The following is an 18,690-nucleotide window of genomic DNA, read 5'->3' as shown; positions in this document are numbered from 1 at the left end:
TCTTCAGTAGTACCAGGCACTTGCACTGTTCTCTTTCCTTAACTGCTCCACATCCTTCTTGATGGGCTGGAAATGCTTTAATGTTAAAATACTGATTTTACTGCGTAGTTTCCTGATGAATAAACAAACACATGCAAGAAAGCACAAAGTAGACAAATACAAACAGTCCTAATAACCTGAGAAGACTGAATGACAAAATTTGAGTATTATGCTTCTGATCCAGTAGTTTATGTCGGACTGGCTGATGTGCTGATGGATGTAAATAAATTCAGGTTTTGATCCCCTATTTTTCAGAAATGTCCACGATTTAAGAAACTGAAAAATCAGAACTTCCAAGCAGATTGTGCTCTTTTTCGATGGACAAACATTAATTTGTTTATGCTTCCTGTGATCAGCTTGGCAAATGTTACCTTTTTATGGTGCAGCTCCTTAATTGTATAAGGATACATCATACATACTGATGTTAATATTTAAAAAGAGGTCTTAACTGAAAAAATTGACCTATTTCTATTATCAGGTAAAAAGTAAATGTTCCCTGGCATCTGCTCATGGGAGGTTGCTATGTTTTAACACACATTACAGAGAAATGCTATTGATATAATCATTACCTTTTTATTACTGAACTTAGCCACGCGTTTGACAAGACTTTCACAAAAAATAAGATGACTTTTAGAAAATGTTAATTTAAGAGTGTTCAAGCATAAAAAAACTGCACAAATTAATGAAAAAATAACTTCTTTGTTTCAACTTACTGCATCTCAGATTTGGTTGCTCAAGCTCCAGTGTACATTTTTGACACAATTTCTGTCATTTTGTGTCATTATGACACAAAAAGAATGCCATCTCTGAAGAGATGCTTTAGTCTTACAGCATTCAGTGGCTCCTTTCAAACCATAGTGGATGCTTACTGGCTTGTAGGTCACATGGATAAACAGCAAGATGAAAACTTGGCAAGAATTGTCTGCCTGCTCCTCTTGTGCAGTTATTGTTGCGAAATAAAGTTGCAGTCTTGTTTCTTCCAATCAAGTGTGTCCAGCTCTTCATTTGCAGCATGTCACTGACAATGCAGATAGTATGCAGCAAATCAGAAGCTTTCCCATAAAACATCCATCAAACTACTCAAAACAGACAACTTCAGAGTGTGTCAAGCTCTAGACTGTAAATTCAAAAAGAACGCTTACCAAAAGTGCATTTTTCTGAAGGTAAAACATAATAAAAATATTAAAAACTCTCCATAATTTCTTGCATTTAGATTGCTTTTAATTTCAAAGTCCTCAAAAAGCATTTCAGACTAACAAAGATAAAAGCAAGAGGGTTCCAGCTGCTGTATACAACTTCACTTGCTTTCCCAATTCACAGATAGGTATTTTGTTTGACTCCTTTTGAATAAGGAAAAAAAACTATCTGGAAACACAAATAACATGTTTTTCAAGTTAAGGGTTGACTCTTCTCTTGTCTGAAATTCTTTAAATGAAACACTGAAGTGTTTACTCATTTGTTGCTTACTTTTCCCCCTTGAGATCAGAGGTATTACTTGAGTAAATGTGAAATTAAGTACCCACAATAAAGGTAAGCACCCAATGAAAGCTGTAAGTCCAGAATTTCTGTTTCAGAAGTAACTATCCTCCATGTTTATGAATTTATTTTCTTGGCTGTGGGGAATCCTGGCAGCCATTCTTGCTGCAAAATTCTGTCTACAGAGGGGCACTGGAACATTGTAGCATTCTCATGCAGAGACAGTGATCCCAGGGACTCTCAAACATGTAGAGGAAAAAAAAAAAACCTAACGGCTATTAATACAGAGGCTAGCACGCACTCTTTTCAGAGTTTATCTGCAAGCGGAAAGCACGCAACTACTCTTGACACATCTGCTTTCAGTTTCATCTACACTTTGTCCTGAACAAAATCTAAGGCCTTCAGGATTTCCTTCTCTTAATGTAATGCTTGATCAGCAACATTTTTATGCTAACGAAATAACTGTATGCCATTATTATTTTTTTTTTAAATGTGACATCTATGAAGTGATGTGTTTATTATCTCCCTCTTCCCTGTGACACCTGAAATTTGATTACATTAGATGCAAGGAGATAGAAAATCAAACCTCTTAATTATGTTATACTGCAAAGCATTGTAAACAACTGCACATAAAAGTTCTATACATGATTTGTTATTAATTATTTAGGTATTGTAGAAGCCCACATTGATGCAGTAACTTCACTTGATATAAAAATATTCCTAGAAAAACAACCCATGTAACACTACTATGAAACACACTTTCACATAGCCTTTTAATTTATGGCATTGCAAATCAAAAGCGAGAGGTGGTTCAGACAAGAAATAAAAACATTCCATGAGAAAGTGATATACAAAAGAGAAAGTACTGAAATGCATGTTTAGGGTATACAGTATAAATCAATAAAACCCATATTGTTTAAAGTCTGTATAAGATCAGCTAACTTGATCTTTTAAAGTTGTTTCCAGTTTATGCCCACCATGTGTGGTGCTTCCCTGTGGTTTGTTATTTTACTTCAATGGCAGAGGGAGGAAACCAACAAAGCTCAGTAACCATGCTGCATAGCACAATGTAACCATGGAAGCATTTGTCCACTTGTCAGAGCCTCTCCAGAACGATTCAGCCATTCATTGCATTGAATCAATATTGAAGCTTTTAAGATTTATTACTTGAGGGTGGAGGAAAACTAATAAAACAAATTCCTTGTTGCTTCCCATTAAATACATCTTGTCACAGTAGGCATATTAATACCTTGTAAACACTTTACTGATGTCATGTGGGCTATGTTACTGTCTCTCCCTATGGAGGGATTACTCATAATGTATTTGCATTAACATGCCTGATACTCATTGAAAGAACTTAAAGGTTTCTGACACATTCCGCTGTCCCGTACAGAAGCTGAATCGAATAGAAAGACAAAAGTTGTAAGAAAACAGGGGTAGAAGGAATCTGTTTTAAAATTCATGAAAATGCTCCCGTCAAAGAGTTTCTAGGTCTACTAGATCACTCTCTTATTTATGTCATAAAGTGGACATTTGTAATCATACTTTAAATGCTTAAAAAAGTTGAATGGGATGATCTATTTTACAAGTACTTTCATATTTGTTAAAATATGTTATAGTTATCTAAAAATGAAAAGATAAAGGCTAAACTGAAACCAGTGTTTTGTATGAAAACCAACCATTTCTTAAGTTCTATAATGATAAATATTCTAGATTAGATATAGCTATAGTACATGATAAATTTTTCATTTTTTAAAATAAACTTTATACTGAAAATCTGAAAGAAAGCATAGCAAGATGTTTACAATTACAGTACCATTACTATCGCTAACATCATCATCAGAGAGTATTAACTCAACTTACACTTCCATGCCATTATAGGTGAAAAACGAAGGCATCTTAAATACACAGTTCAAGTATTTAATCAATGCAGCAGGCTGTGAATGCCATACCTGCTCATATATTAAAGCTTTTCAAGACGCTGAATCAGATCCTTTATCATGAGATAGTCTGCCTGCTCCTGCTCCCACTCCCTTCTAATATTCCCTCTCCTTTTTGTAAAAGCTCTTCAGCATACCCCACTATTCCAGCTGTGAGAAGCTTAAAACAAAGGATGAAAGTAACACTAGGATATATATTCCAGACAACTCCCTCACTTTCCTATAGGCCTCTCTTCACATGGGAAGAACAGTAGAAGGGTGGAAGAAGAGGCTACACAGTTGATGAGATTGCATGGGTGTATCGGGGCTTGTGTAAGGGCACTTTCCCACTCAGTGGAATGACATCAAAGGACTGTTTGCCAGTGAAAGCTTTTCTCAGCTGTCGATGTAGGTAGCAATGTACCAATACAGAACACATCCACAGTAAAAACTCGTGTGCTGGTGGGCTTGTAACCGAGGAAAGCCCTGTATCAATGAAGATGCAACCATACCTACATAGCTGTGCCACCCGTACGGGCGAGTTATCAGTACCAAGGAGGCCAAAGAAAGCTTCTGCCACAGCTGAAATCCTAATGCTTACAAAATACCATGTAACATTCAACTCCTTCCTGTGGGGGGAAATCTATCAAAATCCTTACGCTTTTTACTTCCAAAATTAAGAAGAGTTTCCTAGAGTGACAAAAAGCCAGTATTCTACAATCAAGAAAAAAATTTGAATAAGCATGCATCTTGGTGCAATAGTATAGTAAAAATTCAATCAGAAACAAAATAAAAAGGAAATCCAGGTTATGGAAAAGGAGACATTTTAAATTGCACTGTAAAAATGATTTGAGATTAAAGACATAAGGGTTGGCAAGACAATGACAAGTTTAATAACCATAAATGCCCGTAACAATCAATTCCAAAGATACAAAAGGAAGTTTAGACTATAAATGCAGCTTGACAGCAAACCTAGCCAAAATAACATAAAGGCTGATGTGAGATTTCACTTATAAGGAGGTAAAAGAGATGAATGGAATAAATACATGATCTTACACAAACAGTGCAATTTGGTATTAATTCTGAAAGATTATGAATTTGAATGACAGTAATTGTGCTGGTATAACAGAACTGAATAGTTGCAGGACTTACTTTTTAATCACGTTACCATATAGTAAAAACATAGTGCAATGTAGTAAGGAGTGCAATGCTGCAAAATGGATTAAAAACTAGCTGGTAGATCTCAAAAAGCATTCTCCAATAAGAGATTATGAACAAAATATAAATTTCCTTATAAAAAAATGAAAATACTTCTATTATGTAGTTCAACAAGGATTACAAATAGATCTGCTGCTCCTCAGCACTCTCTCCCTGTAAATACAAAAATCACAAATGGATGTTTGTGATGTCAATATTTGCAGAAAGGAAATGACAGTATTACAGTGATATGGCTCACCTGATAAACTGGCTCCATTAAAACAAGTAATGTTAACACTGCTGAGTACCTTCAAAGCTAAAATATAGGTTATACCTTACAAATGATCATCTGGATCATTTTCATCTGAAGAAACTCTAGCAGAGAAGCAGCTCACCCTAAGTGTCCAATGTGATGCTGTGACTGGGAAAAAAAACAGAGTTAGTGTGATCTTCAGATACATCAGCAGTAGATTAGTGACAAGTAGTTGGGGTAGGGGATTCATTTACCTTTGTATGTGGCACTAATCAGGTGGACATTTGAAACTGCATAAAGTTGTGGTGTCCATATTCTAAAAACAATGCTGAAACCCACAGAGGATGCACACAAATCAAATTCCCAAAATCTGAGAGCTAGAGGAAGCAGAGAGCAAAAGCTAACAAGCTCTGAATGTTTAATTCATTAAAAAAAAAAGAGGGAAAAACCTGACTACAGTGCAAAAAATTCCTTCTGAGAAAAAACAAGAAAAGTTCTTTAATTTACACAGGGAAAACCTATCAAAAAGTAACAGCTATTCATGGAGTTAACTACAGATTCATCCAGCTAAAATTGGAAGGAATCTGTGACAATCTTTAAAAAAATGAACTTCCATTATCACACTACAGAAACTCTTATTCATCAATACAGGTATATGAATAGGAATTCAGAATCTTACAGCAAAATCTGTCTGTGAATAATTTGAAATAAATTTTCAAGAGTCTATACTCTATTTTTGCATACTGCCTTCACTGTAACTGAATGGTTTCACTGGTAGATTTTCTTATTCGAAGGATACTTGAGCTGAGCAAAGTAAAATGTAAATTAGCAGCAAATATGCAGTTCTTTACAGATTTTTTAAAACTAAATATCAACCAACCAATGCACCCTACTGGCTGTGTTATGGAAGGTACACAGCATATTTCTATTATGAATACATACTAAATTTAAATAAAATTAATTAAAAAGTAACCAATTCATGTCAAGTAACCAAAGGGAAGCAGCAAATACATGAAATATGAAATCGGGAAATAACAGTCTCAATCCAAAGATAAATTTTCATTTATTCTCATTAAAACCATAACAATACTAAATTAAACAATTAAATGGTGTGGTCATTTTTAACCCATTTGAGAGTGAAATTGTTGGAACCTTGCTAACTAAAAAGGGTTTCTGCTAGTTTTGAGGATCAAGGCCCAGATTTTAATACTTATAGTTAAATGTATACATGCAAATATTTCCACTGGAGAACAGACTACTCTGCAAGCATCTGCAGATTTAGCATTGTTTGCTTCCTGCATACTTCTACAGTTCTTAAATAGCTCCTCTTACTACACCTTACACATCTTGCAGTCAGACACTGCTTAATAACTTCACAATTCATTTGGACTCCACTGGAGCTGCAGATCTACCTTGACATGACTATTTCCTACAATTTTAGTACCATACCCAGCAGGGAAGCAGAGACAGACAAAGGCTGTATATTTATTTCTGTGTGAATCTTTTAATGAGTCATAGCTTATCATGCCATTCAAGCACTTAAAACATACACTTAGATACTTGGCACTAGCTATCTAAATGTAAATCTAGCCCTGTGGTCCCGAACCACAGAATGACTTAAAGACTTACAAAAACAGTGGTGGCACATGACATGTATGTAATTTCCAGACAGAAAGAATATATATTCTTTTTTAATTAAAAATGACTTACAAGGTATATCAGCCCTCCAACATCTCCTTTACAGTTCCTCTCTATTAATTTCTTAAGATCTTTTTAATATTCCCTTGTGTATACTTAACTTCCTAGCTCTGATCAAGCCACACTAGGTATAACATGACCAAGGGGAATGTGGTAGAGATCCCTTCAGTTGCTCTTGGAATGCCATGGAGTGATTAACATTGACCCTGTTGCTCATTGAGAATGCACTATTAGGATATGCAAAGCAACTTACATGGGGACGGAGAAAGGCTGTATTCCTATTAGCATTCATGGGAGCTGTGCAGCTACAGTCTTGTTCATCAGGTTTGGAATATACCCTTTTGTTATTGATGGGAAAATGTCACTAGTTACAAATGGTTACGCACAGGGGTGTAGCAGGGTCAAAGCAAACTCCAATACTTACTTTCCCCCTCTAAGGCAGACTGCTGCTTCAGCAGTTCTTTTTTGACCTGATGGTACACTTTAGATAAAAGAAATGGTGAAATTCCCTGCCATGACCTCTTCTGTAGCCTCACCACCCAAAGATTAAAGAAAACCCTCAAAAGGATATGCCATTAGTGGTGTATGATGGGACAATCATCAGACAGCGCTGTAGTCATCACTGCTTATGAAGTCTGCCTTCAAACTCCTCTCCAGGTCCACCCGCAGCTCTGACGGGTCTCATAAAACAGTCTTTCAATAGCATGAATAGAGTCTGAGTCATCAGTTTCCCAGCTACAGACAACTACAGTTGCTTCACTTCCATTACTGAAAGCTTCCTTTAAAAACCAAAACAAAATGGTTGGTGCTGCAGATATTCTTTGCCAGATGTGGCACAACACCTCTTAATAGATGGAATTCTCATTCACTAAGTTATAATTACTTCTTGTCAACCTGAGATCCCACGAGAAAACTTAGGGTTTATGGGAAATTAATTCAATTTTGTCACCTTGAATACTGGTCTTGCTGGAAATACAGTTGGCGGATGATTCAATCTACTTGCATTTTGCCATCCCCAGAAACACATAAAATCATTCTGGGACTCCTACAAGCATGTTCACACATTTGTCATGTAATCTGACAATCCAAGCTTGTCTTTGTTGTATAGCGGCTTCTATGTAAGGCTGTATCTAAGGCCTTCAGTGCAGCTATGTTAATTAGCACAAGCTGTGCATCTGACCCGTGATAAAAATAGAAGGCTTATTTCTGAGCAGACTTTGATTGGGAAGATCCTATTAAATACTCTGAAGAAAAGAAAATATCCCTAGTTAGGCTCCTAAATGGTTTAGAAATAGTCTCCCCACTTGTAAGAAACTTTGGTTTGAGGGAATTCTAATTACACTTGACATCTGCAGCAATATTTTAACAAACCTGGAATAAGAAAGCCTGAAAAATAGCTTCTACTAACTGTGCCCAACCTCGTGCTGGAAGGAAATCCTGTTTACATATTAGTACTCTCCCATGCTTCTCTGCAAAGGGCACCAATCAGACCTGCCTAATCTAGCCAGCTTGTATTTTATGCTTACTGTTGACTGTTGCACCTAAGAATATTTATATTCTTTCATGCAAACTTTCTCTTACTTACAACATAGAACTTCTACATTCTTGACAAAACACCTATGCTGAAATGTATTGCTTTTCTTGTTGATACTATTTGGCTACGGACTACCTAGACAGCCTTAGGAATATTTTAATTTTACCCAATCCATCCTTCACCCACAACAGAGCACTATTTTAAGGTAGATACTGAAATATGTATATCTACTCTTTAAAATAAGCTGAGACACAAGAACACACTGCACCTTGATAGCTTATTTTACAATGCCTGGATATGCAACTTCAATCTTTTTCAGCTTCTGTGCGTGCGAAGTGTGCCACTCAATAGGGCTACATGATTGTTAGCTCTTATATCTTGAGACTCAAGCAATTCAGTTTTCAAAACTAAAGTCATAAAAGAATTCTGCCTTTATTAAGACCAAACACAATTTTAACCTCTTTGGTTGTTCAGGTAAGTCTGAAAACATCATATAACAAAGCTCAAAAATAAAAGGCAAAAAAAACTCATTTAAAATTACTTTCTTTTTTTAAAGATTAGATTTAATCTGTTGAGGAATCAAACTTGCAACTGCATTTGTCTTCAGCAACAATGCAATCACTTGTTTCAACATATTCAGCCTAACCTTAGAGCCGTCAGCTTTTGTAAGAAATATTGTACTTGTTCCTCCTGTAATCAAAAACTTCCTTCTAATGCCATGTCAGAAGAAATCCACACTAGAGTACACTTACTAGTTAGACTAGGAAGCCTTCCTATTACTGCCTATTGCCTCACCAACATCTGCTGGCAGTTAATAGTGAAAACGACTCTGTTAGGGCAGGAAAGCTGAAATATCTACAGGGCTTAATTTATGGTTTCTCTCTTGTGAAAAAATGCATCCGCATGGGCTCAACACCTGTACCAGTCCGGGGGGGGGGGGGGGGGAGGGCATGAAAGGATAAAAACAAACTGGCCGGCGAGGGCATGAAAGGATAAAAACAAACTGGCCGGCAGCTTCTGAGGGAGCAGCAATGAAGTAAGAGCCAGGCAGGACTAAAAGGTATGCGGGCTTTGGACAGGAGCTTGAGGAGCTGTGAACTGCTACAGGCAAAAAGGGCTCTTAGAAGAATTATCTTACTGGCCCAAATCCTCGACGGCTTCGTACCTTCGCCTCCTCCAGAAACAGGGTCAGAAAGAATGATGTATTAAAAAGAAAACCTCATAGGCGGGACTCCGCGTGCCGCCGCCGTTCCCTCGGGCCTCTCCTCGGCCCGCCTCAGAGCCTGCGTGGGGCGCCAGGAGGCTGAGGAGAGCCCGCTGCCCCGCCACAGGGGGCCAAGGCCCCGCCGCTGAAGGCCGGGCGGCCCCGCCGCCTGCCGCGAAGAGGGGATGCCCTCACAGCCCCGAGCGGGGCCTTCGCAGCCGGAGGCTGGCGTTTAGGGAGGGAAGAAAGAGCTTCACCGCCCCTCGGCGGCAGTAGCCGGGCTAGGCCCGCGGGCCCTTTAAGGGCGGGAGCGCGGCCGGCGCTGGGGCGGGGCTGCCCTGTGGACGTGGCGGGGCGGCCGCCATTGCGGTGGCCATGAGGAGCGGCGGCAGGTAGGGCCGCCGCCCGGGCCGGGCGCTCTTCTCGCCGGCGGGGAGCTGGGTGGGGAGGGAGGGAAGCCGGTGTGGGGATCCCCCGCGGAGGACGCCACGCCTGCGGTCTGTTCCACAGAGCCACCCGCGGGGAATGGCCGGCAGAGGCGCCGGCTGCGGCCTGCAGCCGCCGGCTGTTGCGCAGCCGCCCGTCGGCGGTCACCTGTACCCCTTCGTGATCGCGGCGGGAGCGGAGAGCGAGGGGCCGGAGGAGGAGGGCGAGGTGTCGGAGCTGCGGCCGCGGGGCAGGGAGAAGTTCCGGAGGAGCGCGTCGAGGGACAGGCTGGATGATATCGTCCTGCTGACGAGGGATATCCAGGAAGGGGACACTCTGAACGCCATCGCGCTTCAGTATTGCTGCTCGGTAAGTCCCCAGGCGCCGGCCGCTTCTCCCTTCTCCCGGCCTCTGCTGCGAGCTGGGCTGGTCCCTCGGCCGGACGGGTTAATGCGGCTGTTAGCGGGTGCGTAGGCAACGCCATGCTCTTCAGAAGTAAAAAATGACGTCAGAGCGTTAGCATAACAGGGCAGAGTATGCTGGAGTTCCAATCCTGTAGGCTTTTTCACTTAACGTAAGTGTAAGAAACAAATCTATGGTTTTGCTTGCGGCACTGTCTCTCAAAGCGTACACATTAAAGTTGTACACAGTCACGCGTGGGCACTTCTACAAGCGCCGCGTTCGCTGTCAGCGTTAGTGATGAGGGTATTGCTGAGACACCTTCCGGGTTTGCGTGGAGCTTTAATTCCATTCAGGGAAGGGAAAAAAAACCACGTTGTCATTTTCTTCTAAATGCTGCTAAGTTGCATAAATATGTACTAGCGCGAGGATGTTGTACCGTTAGGAGCTCTCTGCCCTCATGCCCCAAGCGATCCCTTCTGTGCTCAGACCTCGCTACTTCTCCTGATTAAGAGTTCTTAAATTAGTCTGGTGAATGTCTTTCCTACCGGGTACTTTTGGCTGGCCAGTACTCATTAAGGCAGAGCTTTCTGTCTTGGTTGATGTTAGCCTTTGGTTCTGTCTAGTTTTAACAGGAAGTCAGCTGTGCGTGTGGGTGGACTGACTGCTAACTGTGCAGTTTTCAAGAGGTCAAATTAAAAATCTATATTTACAGAAGTCTTGCTGTCATCTAATTTTTCAGGCAGAAACAGAACTAGGGGCCTCCTGTCATGAGCTTGGGTACCAAAGTCTTGACATAACTATTTCATAATCATGACAGGCCGTCGCCTCATTAACCAATTCTTGGCTTCAGAACCCACCACAATTAGGTATTTTGAGCAGGCTTACTAGATCAGGCTTCAGATAAGAAATAAGATAACTGAGTTGCGCTCTTGGAAATTCATGGAGAATGTGGAAGAGCAGTCCAGGGCTTTAGGCAGAAAGCATAACTTGGGTTGTGGTGGAATCACTAATCACTGAGGTAGGTGCCACATTTGGCAGTCTTTTATGCTCATCTGATTTATTCAGCGTGGTACACGTAACAAATACACTGTTACAGGAACTGAAACTTTTTTTTCAGTGCAGGCAGTAGGCACTGATGGCCCTCACTTACTTTTTCTGGGCACATCTGTGTTGTAAATGGAGCAGTCACAGCAACAAGGGTTGCTACCTTTTTTTCTGTCTGTAACGTCTCCCAAGGTAGATGTCCTCCCAATGAGGACAGGAAGGATGTGAACTCAGGTACTGTGCATCTTAAAATGGGCACAATTCCTGTGTGCTTACCAGGTGTTGCAAAAAAAGTACTGATTTTTAAGTACTTCATTCGCGGGAGGTTTGTGGCTGTGCTTTCCATGTTGAGGGAATTACTGTCTCAGAATGAAGCTGCTAATTCTCAAAGGGTACTTAAATCCTTGCCAAACATTTCACATTAGACTTAAAATCAGAACTTACTGAGAGCAAAATGAGGTTAATTTTGAGTAAGAATAGGGAAAGGGGAGCGCTGATTTCATGAGGGAAGATGACAGTTTTAACTTATGATTGGTTTCTGCCTTAGCCCCCAGAAGCAGAAGGAGTGTCCAAACCACAGCTGTGGCCAGATGAATTGGAAGCTCATAATTTTTAATATTCTTTACTCAGAAGTTTTAAATTTAATTAGGAACTCACAGTAACTTACTACAGTGGAAAACACTGAGGTAAAGTCCCATTCCTCTCACAGAGAGAGTTGCCACTAATAGATTAATATATATTAAGTGAAAATACATGCGTGACATGACTTTCAGCCTTCTTATCGGAAGTGAGGACGCTTGTTACCTTGTAATTACCGTCTTGCTTTAACATTGTTCATATTTGGTCTTTGACCTCTTGTCACTTCATACTGTTTGAATGGGTATCGGTTTAAAAAAAAAGGGAAAACAGAACAAAAAAAAAGGGAATATAGGGAAGAACTATATTTCTCAAGGATGTAGTACTCTTAAAGAGTTTTGGTTCAATGGAGCTTTGATATTTAAACTGTTGGTTTTGTTTTTAGGTTGCAGATATCAAGAGAGTTAACAATCTTATCAACGATCAAGATTTTTTTGCACTGAGGTCTATCAAAATTCCAGTGAAAAAGTTCAGTGTCTTGACGGAAACACATGTCTCTCCAAAAGGAAGACCAGTCCTTCGGCCTGCTCACTGTACCCCTGAAGTGCAGGAAACATCACCTTCTGATAAATTCTCTGCTAATGAGACCGCTGGCAACTTCTTAAAAGAAGTGGATCGAGATATAGAAGAACTAGTGAAGTGTAATGATACAAAGAGAGAGAATCTTAATGAAGTTGTTTCTGCCTTGGCAGCCCAACAGATCTGCTTTGAAACTGATGGTAAAACTAAAAAATGCAAAGATCCTTACTATGGAGCAGATTGGGGTATAGGATGGTGGACAGCTGTAGTGATTATGTTGATTATTGGCATAGTAACTCCAGTTTTTTATCTCCTGTATTATGAAGTTCTAGTGAAAGCAGATGTCAGTCACCATTCTACAATGGAATCTTCCCATTTGTTTGTCACAGCAGCATCGCATCAGAAACAAATAGAAAATGGAATAAATCCAGCAAATATTATAAATGTTGATAATCAAGGAGACCTTCAGCCTTAACAATGGAAAACCCCAGGCAACTGTTATTCATAGACACGTAACATAGAATTAGATAAAGGGGAAACCACAGAATGCAAACGTGCACATGGAACACAGAGAAAATGTGTACTGATGTGTGACTTGCCTTTATGGGCAGCGTTCCAGTTCAAGGGTATTTCTGTGGATCACGTGATCTCTGAATATGCCTGAGACAGGTGATTTTAATGCGAGATTGGGATATAAATTAAGGTATAAGATTGTTTCTGAGGCTTTGCACTTTTTTCTATTTTGATAGGCATACGTTTTTTGATTAATGATGAGGTGAAAAAATGTAGTTTGAACTAACACTTGAGGAGTCTCACTGTACGTTTTACAGCCCTAAAATGGGCATTTGGGGATATCTAACTTTAAAACATCTTAAAGTATTTATAGAGTGTATAGTACACTTGACACTTTAATATCAGGTTTACAGTTGTCAAGCTAAAACTCCGTTCTCATAATTTTATCTTTCTTATAGAGTAAGATTTTTTCAAACCCAATCATTCTATAATTAATTGCCACTATGAAGTTCTTTTTTAGAAGTGACTTTTATAGAGGCAGCAGCTAATACTTAAGCTGAAATCTTGAAATCTTGTGCCTGTGGTCAACCCATTCTTTAGTACTTTTCAGTATAGGCAGTAGGATAATTTGTTTTCTATGTGTGTGACACTGTGCCTCGACACAGTCCAGTTGAGAGTCTTGCTGAAACTTCACATCTTTCCATGGTATCCTACTGAAAACTGACTGGACTGGACTGCACTTCTCATCTGGTCAGCTGTGTATAGAACAAAAGAAATGCAGATGCGTGGCACCTTGCCATGACTGCTTCAGTAGTCTTTATTTTATGTTAATGGATTTCTTTTTTTTTTCCCCCTCCAGTTTATCTCAGCTCAGGACCAACTGATTCTTCAGACAGCAGTCATGTGGGTCCTGAGTATGCTAATGGTTGTGTGCCTGTGAACCTCAAACACTAACTTTTTCTGAAATCTCCTAGAAAACATCAAATGAGATTTAATGGCTGCTAGCAAGAAACTTAAATTGCAGCAGAATAGACCAGTTGCAACTTCAGACTTGTTTTTTCAGTAGTAGTATATTCATCAACCACTTTGTTCTTGAATGTTTCACTTGGGGCTTCACGAACAACCTTGTTTTCCCCCTCTTTTCTCCCCTACCTGAAAATGCTACAAGATAAAAAAAAAAGTGGACTCTTCCTACAGAAAAAAGGAGGTACTGATGTACTCAGAATATTTTTCAATAAAAACTGAGATGCTGCCTATAATTTTTTTGCTACATCTGCCTTGTGGACTAAGATTTCCATTTCCCTGTTCAGAGTACCATTTGTTACCAAAGCCCAAGATAACTGACTTGAATAGGACTTAGAAAGAGAGAAATGGAAAAATACCACTATCCTTTAAACTACTACTATAAGCTTTCCTTTGAGTGTCTTGACTAAGTATATACAGTATAAAAAAAATCTGGTAAAGTGAATATTTCTCAACTATTGGAGGTATTCCAACGTGCTTTATCAACTTAAATTTTGAAAGACTCACGCCCTATCTATTCCTGGGATACCTGTTGCCCGCAGAAGTGGGGCAAATACTCTTCACTGGCATGCTAAGTGTATGAACATGAATTGGATAACTTTTAATGTATTACATTGAAATTTAAATTGGCCAAAGCTTGAAGGGGAATGCTGTACAGTTGGATCTGTGAACTATGATCTGTGGCTCTTGAACCCTTTGATCAAAGTGACATCTGTGGAGATAATGTGACCAGACTTCCACACTAGAATAGGGATTGCAAACAGGTATGAACTTCATGTTTCACATAACATTTGTTTTCAGAGATCTTTTAAAATAGTAGTTCTTCCCATGAAAAGAATATGCTATTAACATGAGCATGAATACTGAAGTACCGGTTCTGGGTAAAGTTGTATGAAAAATTGCATTGCAAAATAATTTATGGTGGCTAATGTGATAGAGCTTCTGTGGCTAAAACTTTAAAAGGTGACTTGCCCTAGTCCAGACAACAGAGCTTTGGCATATTAAGACAAATGTTTTCTATGTAGGACTGAAACTTGGTACATAATGTGTCAGTTTTTTGCTGCAAGCTGGTTTGCTTCTTTCCCCTTAATTCTGTTTCTGAAACCTCCACATTTTTAACCCTTTTTACTTCCATTTCTTAGGAAATTGTCAAAGAGTGTGAAATTAGCTATTGTGATGATGCAACATAAGACTAATTTACTGCAGGTGCCTGAACTGATAGATGTTAAATTGCCATTGGTACAGAAGTGAACTTAACTTCAGTTGTGGTTTCACTCAGTCAAGAAGGTGTCTATCCTGTTGATGTACGAGTAAAGAGATTGGCGGTTAACTGTTGCTTTTTGTCCTGTGGTGGTACAGCTGAATAGTTCTCTAGTGTATCTTGGGCTTTGGGCGTTTACAGTGTTGGAAGGCCTGTGGCTTATTGTCACCGAGTTAAGTGTGATGGGCCTTTGTTTACCTTAGGATAAGCAGTCCCTAGAAAAACACAAAGGGATAGCTGTTTTATTGAACTGTATTATACTCCACCCAAGAGCCTAGCATGGCTTTACTATTTTATTACATAAGGTATTTCATATAGCATATTTTTAATTTAGAGAGTTAACTTTATCAGCAGATACAGGAGGTCTCTTTCCAAGATTGTAGGACTCCCGGTACTGGTGATCTACAAGCATCAGCTGGCTTGGCTTTCTGCAGTATGCAGGGATCTTTGCTGTTTATTCCAAAGTACAACACAACTGGCAATGCATCATCACATGTCAGCCCTGAATAAACATGGTAACTGCTCTGTATGGAACTTAAACCTGATCTAAGTTAAAATCTCTCAAGTTAGTCTTCTAGAATCTGACTTTTTTAAAAAAAAAAAAAAGCAAACCAAAACAACTGAGTGGTAAATCATGTTTTAGATTAATACAACACATTGTTGATCAGGAAGGTCGTTTTAAATTGAAGTGCATATTGCACTGTTGGATCATGTAAAATATAAATGCTTTAAATCTGCTGTATTTTGGAGTATGTTATCACAAATAGTCTTTGTATAACTATTTTATAAAGGCTGAAAATACAACTTTGTAAAATAATCCTGAATGAGGAGGCGAGTCTTTTTTCAAATAATTCTGCTCCTCTGCTTTTAGAAGAACATAAGTAATATACGTAAAAGAAAGATTTTATTTTAGACTGCAATAGAAGTGGTGCATATAATGTATTCTTAGCTCTATATACTTTGCATGTTTTATTACAAGAGGCCACTACTTGTATTTGTTTTGGCTAGTTTTTATGTGTGATCTAAAATAAAAATCCTTGGCCAACAAGTATTTTGTTGGCAGTAGCTGCATATAGCATTCATATCTAGTATACAATAAGTTCAGCCTTAAATTGTTTATCCTGTGCATGCCTTGTAGAACTTGGAACTTTTCTGCATAAAGTTCTGAGAACTTGTTAGTTTTTTGAAATGAGGATTAAGAAATAGGCATGAAAAATTAAGGTAGGGATCACTGAAGTTCTTAGATGGTGACCTCCTTACACACTGAAAGCAGTGCCTTCTTGTCTGAAGTAGCAATGTTCTGCTATGCTATTAAGATAGGATTTGAATATATGCCTGTCCAAACCCAAAGTTTGCCAAGACCCAAAGAACAGTCTAAGTTCTATCAGCATTATGGTCTTGGAATAAATTCTAAGCAATCAGAACATGAGCTTATGAAATGAGCTGCAAGTGCTATGCCTCTGGAACAACACAATCTCATTTCATTTCAGAAGTGGCTTGGCACAGAGCTGTACCACTGCAGAACTCAGCATGTTCATAAGTGTTGGCCTTATTTGCTATTGTTAAACTAATCCTACAGGGTTCATCCTAAGACACTGTGGTTCCCTCTGGAGGACAGAGGTGACCATCGTTCACCTTTTAAGGTCTCAAAAAGACCTGATTTCTGCCTGAGTAATATTTCTCAACAGTACAGCAGGGAGGCAGTTGTCTCTCCTGTTAGCAGCATGATGAATGAAGAAAGTCATCGATCCCCAAGAATTAGTGTCTGCTACAAAATAAGGTATTGTACCTGTTCAGGCAAGCCACAGCTTGTGACTAAATTGTAACTTAGGCAGTAATGCTTTTTGAGTGTTAATTCTCTAGTTCTGTCTTTGGCAAAAGCCATCTATTTGCGTTCCTTTTGTGAGAGGTAAGTTTTGTTTACCATGAGTAGGGGGAAACAGCTAGTAGAAGATAATACTAGTTATCCTTGAGGGAAGCAACTTTTATGTTCAACATGCTTACCTCATTTGCAACATCTTCTGTCTTTCTCTTGTATATCACATGCAAGAAACCGGCACACCTGTTCAAGAAACAACTGCTGGTATGTGTGATGTTAAAAAGAAAATGATCAGACAGAATACATTTCCTATGCAATGCAGCGAAATGTTTATTAAACATTATTTGTATAGGTATGAACACTTCAAATAAAATTGGTATACCTCTGAGGTGTGACCTGCATAGCATTTTAGTTTCATTTCCTTTACATCTGATATGAATTTTATCAGAACACTTGAAAGCTACACCTTAAGGAACAAATTCTTATTGCATACAGAAGTTTGTAGAATAATGCAGTACTGTTTTCCAGACAGCAGTGAGGTAAAGTACTGCTTGACAAAACGCCAAACCTGCAAGGAAAACTGTTGTACTTCCCTTTCCTGATAAAAGAATTGGTTTTGTTTTAAAACTGTTCTCTCATTAGACCTGATAACAGCACTGGTTATCAGGAACAGAACATTTTAAAAAAGTAAAAAAAAAAAAACAAACCCCAAAACAAAAAACCCCTGATCAATAGTAATATAACACTGATCAATAATAACACTAATCAATAATATTTTGTAGCCTCAAAGGACAGTGGGACACACAGAATGCTCTGAAATTTCCTCAAGTTTCTCATCTCAGAAATAACCTTTCTACACTTCAGCTGTTAGCTCTTAAATAAAATTAAATGTTTGCAAACATTCCAGTTTTGCTATTCTCAGCGTTCTTGTCTTATTTTCCTAATTAAAACCTCATGCATCAAAATACTTCACCGCATTCTTTTCCTACATTTTAGGGGGTTTTTGTGTTGATTTGCTGTCTGTTAAGCTTCTGTCCTGTTTGTTCTGTATAGGAAAGGAAATAAATGCATTAGCGATACATGGAGAGCTATCATCTGCTATCTCACTTAACAGCTCTGTGAGGTAGGAAAGTTAGTATTGCCTTAAGAGGCAGAGAAACTGAGGTGAAGGACTGAAATTCTCATCACTAATCTGTGTGCCACTGGTGAAAACTAGGATTCCGTAGTTTCTCAATCTTAAATTCTGCCATATATTCTTTCTAAATGAAATTAGCCTTAATTATTAGTTATGCTGATTCATAAAGGTAATGTAACACATTGTGAAATATTACAGTTCCTTTTTATGAAAATACTAAAAATAATGAGTTCTTTTAAACTAGAATAATAGGTCTTCAAAATACTCTCATGTTGTTTGTCCATATGACTAGGGTCTTTTCAAGTCAGTTTATATTAAAGTGCTTAGTGGTCAATTATTTTCAGTCACCTGAATTCAGAAGTATAAATTCCTTCAGAGACATCAGCTGCCAAATACAAGCAGCTTATGTCCATAACGGCCATATCTCTTATTTTGCTGCAGTCCTCAAGAATTTCACTATTATTTTCAAGATTTGACTGCTAAAGCATAGAACTGACTAGTGCAAATGCTTAGGCACAATTTCAGTTAAAACGCATACATTCTTCTGTGCAGAGGCAATACAATGGCATATAGCTTACTCCATCAGTAGGCA

The 18,690-nt window shown here is 38.8% G+C and overlaps 2 protein-coding genes and 1 long non-coding RNA gene across 7 annotated transcripts in view; 1 reads left to right on the top strand and 2 right to left on the bottom strand.

Annotated features, from left to right (window-relative positions):
* Nucleotides 1-592: 592 nt before the first annotated feature.
* On the bottom strand, nucleotides 593-9,420 carry LOC148055309 (uncharacterized). 3 transcript variants are annotated; one of them, XR_015705582.1, is made up of 5 exons: nucleotides 9,255-9,375; nucleotides 6,836-7,361; nucleotides 5,139-5,261; nucleotides 4,891-5,052; nucleotides 593-1,156 (listed from the first exon to the last, which is right to left on the bottom strand). It is a non-coding gene; the product is annotated as an uncharacterized LOC148055309 (long non-coding RNA). The 3 variants fall into 3 exon arrangements; XR_015705581.1 differs by having other exon boundaries at nucleotides 593-5,052; nucleotides 9,282-9,420; XR_015705580.1 differs by having other exon boundaries at nucleotides 593-5,052.
* A 132-nt stretch (nucleotides 9,421-9,552) lies between these two features.
* On the top strand, nucleotides 9,553-14,119 carry LYSMD3 (LysM domain containing 3). 2 transcript variants are annotated; one of them, XM_087761342.1, is made up of 4 exons: nucleotides 9,553-9,712; nucleotides 9,831-10,115; nucleotides 12,214-12,547; nucleotides 13,720-14,119. In XM_087761342.1, the coding sequence occupies exons 2-4, from the start codon at nucleotides 9,846-9,848 to the stop codon at nucleotides 13,812-13,814; spliced, it is 699 nt and encodes a 232-aa protein (XP_087617468.1). In that variant the 5' UTR covers nucleotides 9,553-9,712; nucleotides 9,831-9,845; the 3' UTR covers nucleotides 13,815-14,119. The 2 variants fall into 2 exon arrangements, with proteins under 2 accessions (XP_087617468.1, XP_087617467.1); XM_087761341.1 differs by having other exon boundaries at nucleotides 9,555-9,712; nucleotides 12,214-14,119.
* Nucleotides 10,096-18,690, bottom strand: part of POLR3G (RNA polymerase III subunit G) — a 24,189-nt gene continuing 15,594 nt past the window's right edge. Inside the window, exons 11-12 of one of the 2 annotated variants that reach the window (XM_087761344.1) lie at nucleotides 17,149-17,206; nucleotides 10,096-10,233 (exon numbers count right to left, since the gene is read on the bottom strand). The gene's annotated coding sequence lies outside the window, so the exon portion shown is untranslated. Of the gene's footprint in view, nucleotides 10,234-14,263; nucleotides 17,207-18,690 lie in introns of those variants that run through there. The other variant, XM_087761346.1, reaches the window with a different exon arrangement.

This window comes from Nipponia nippon, unplaced genomic scaffold, assembly GCF_047370975.1.
Source record: "Nipponia nippon isolate SJK-2023a ecotype South Korea unplaced genomic scaffold, ASM4737097v1 scaffold_24, whole genome shotgun sequence".
Classification (NCBI taxonomy): Eukaryota; Metazoa; Chordata; class Aves; order Pelecaniformes; family Threskiornithidae; genus Nipponia; species Nipponia nippon.
The sequence above is the reverse complement of the archived record's forward strand: the minus strand, read 5'-3'. Positions and strand labels throughout refer to the sequence as shown.

Bases quoted from the DNA above. Each gene is read 5' to 3' on its own strand.
- LYSMD3 (XM_087761341.1), top strand. From the start codon at position 9,846: ATGGCCGGCAGAGGCGCCGGCTGCGGCCTGCAGCCGCCGGCTGTTGCG. The intron at 10,116-12,213 runs GTAAGTCCCCAG...TTTTGTTTTTAG, and splicing joins CGCTTCAGTATTGCTGCTCG to GTTGCAGATATCAAGAGAGT.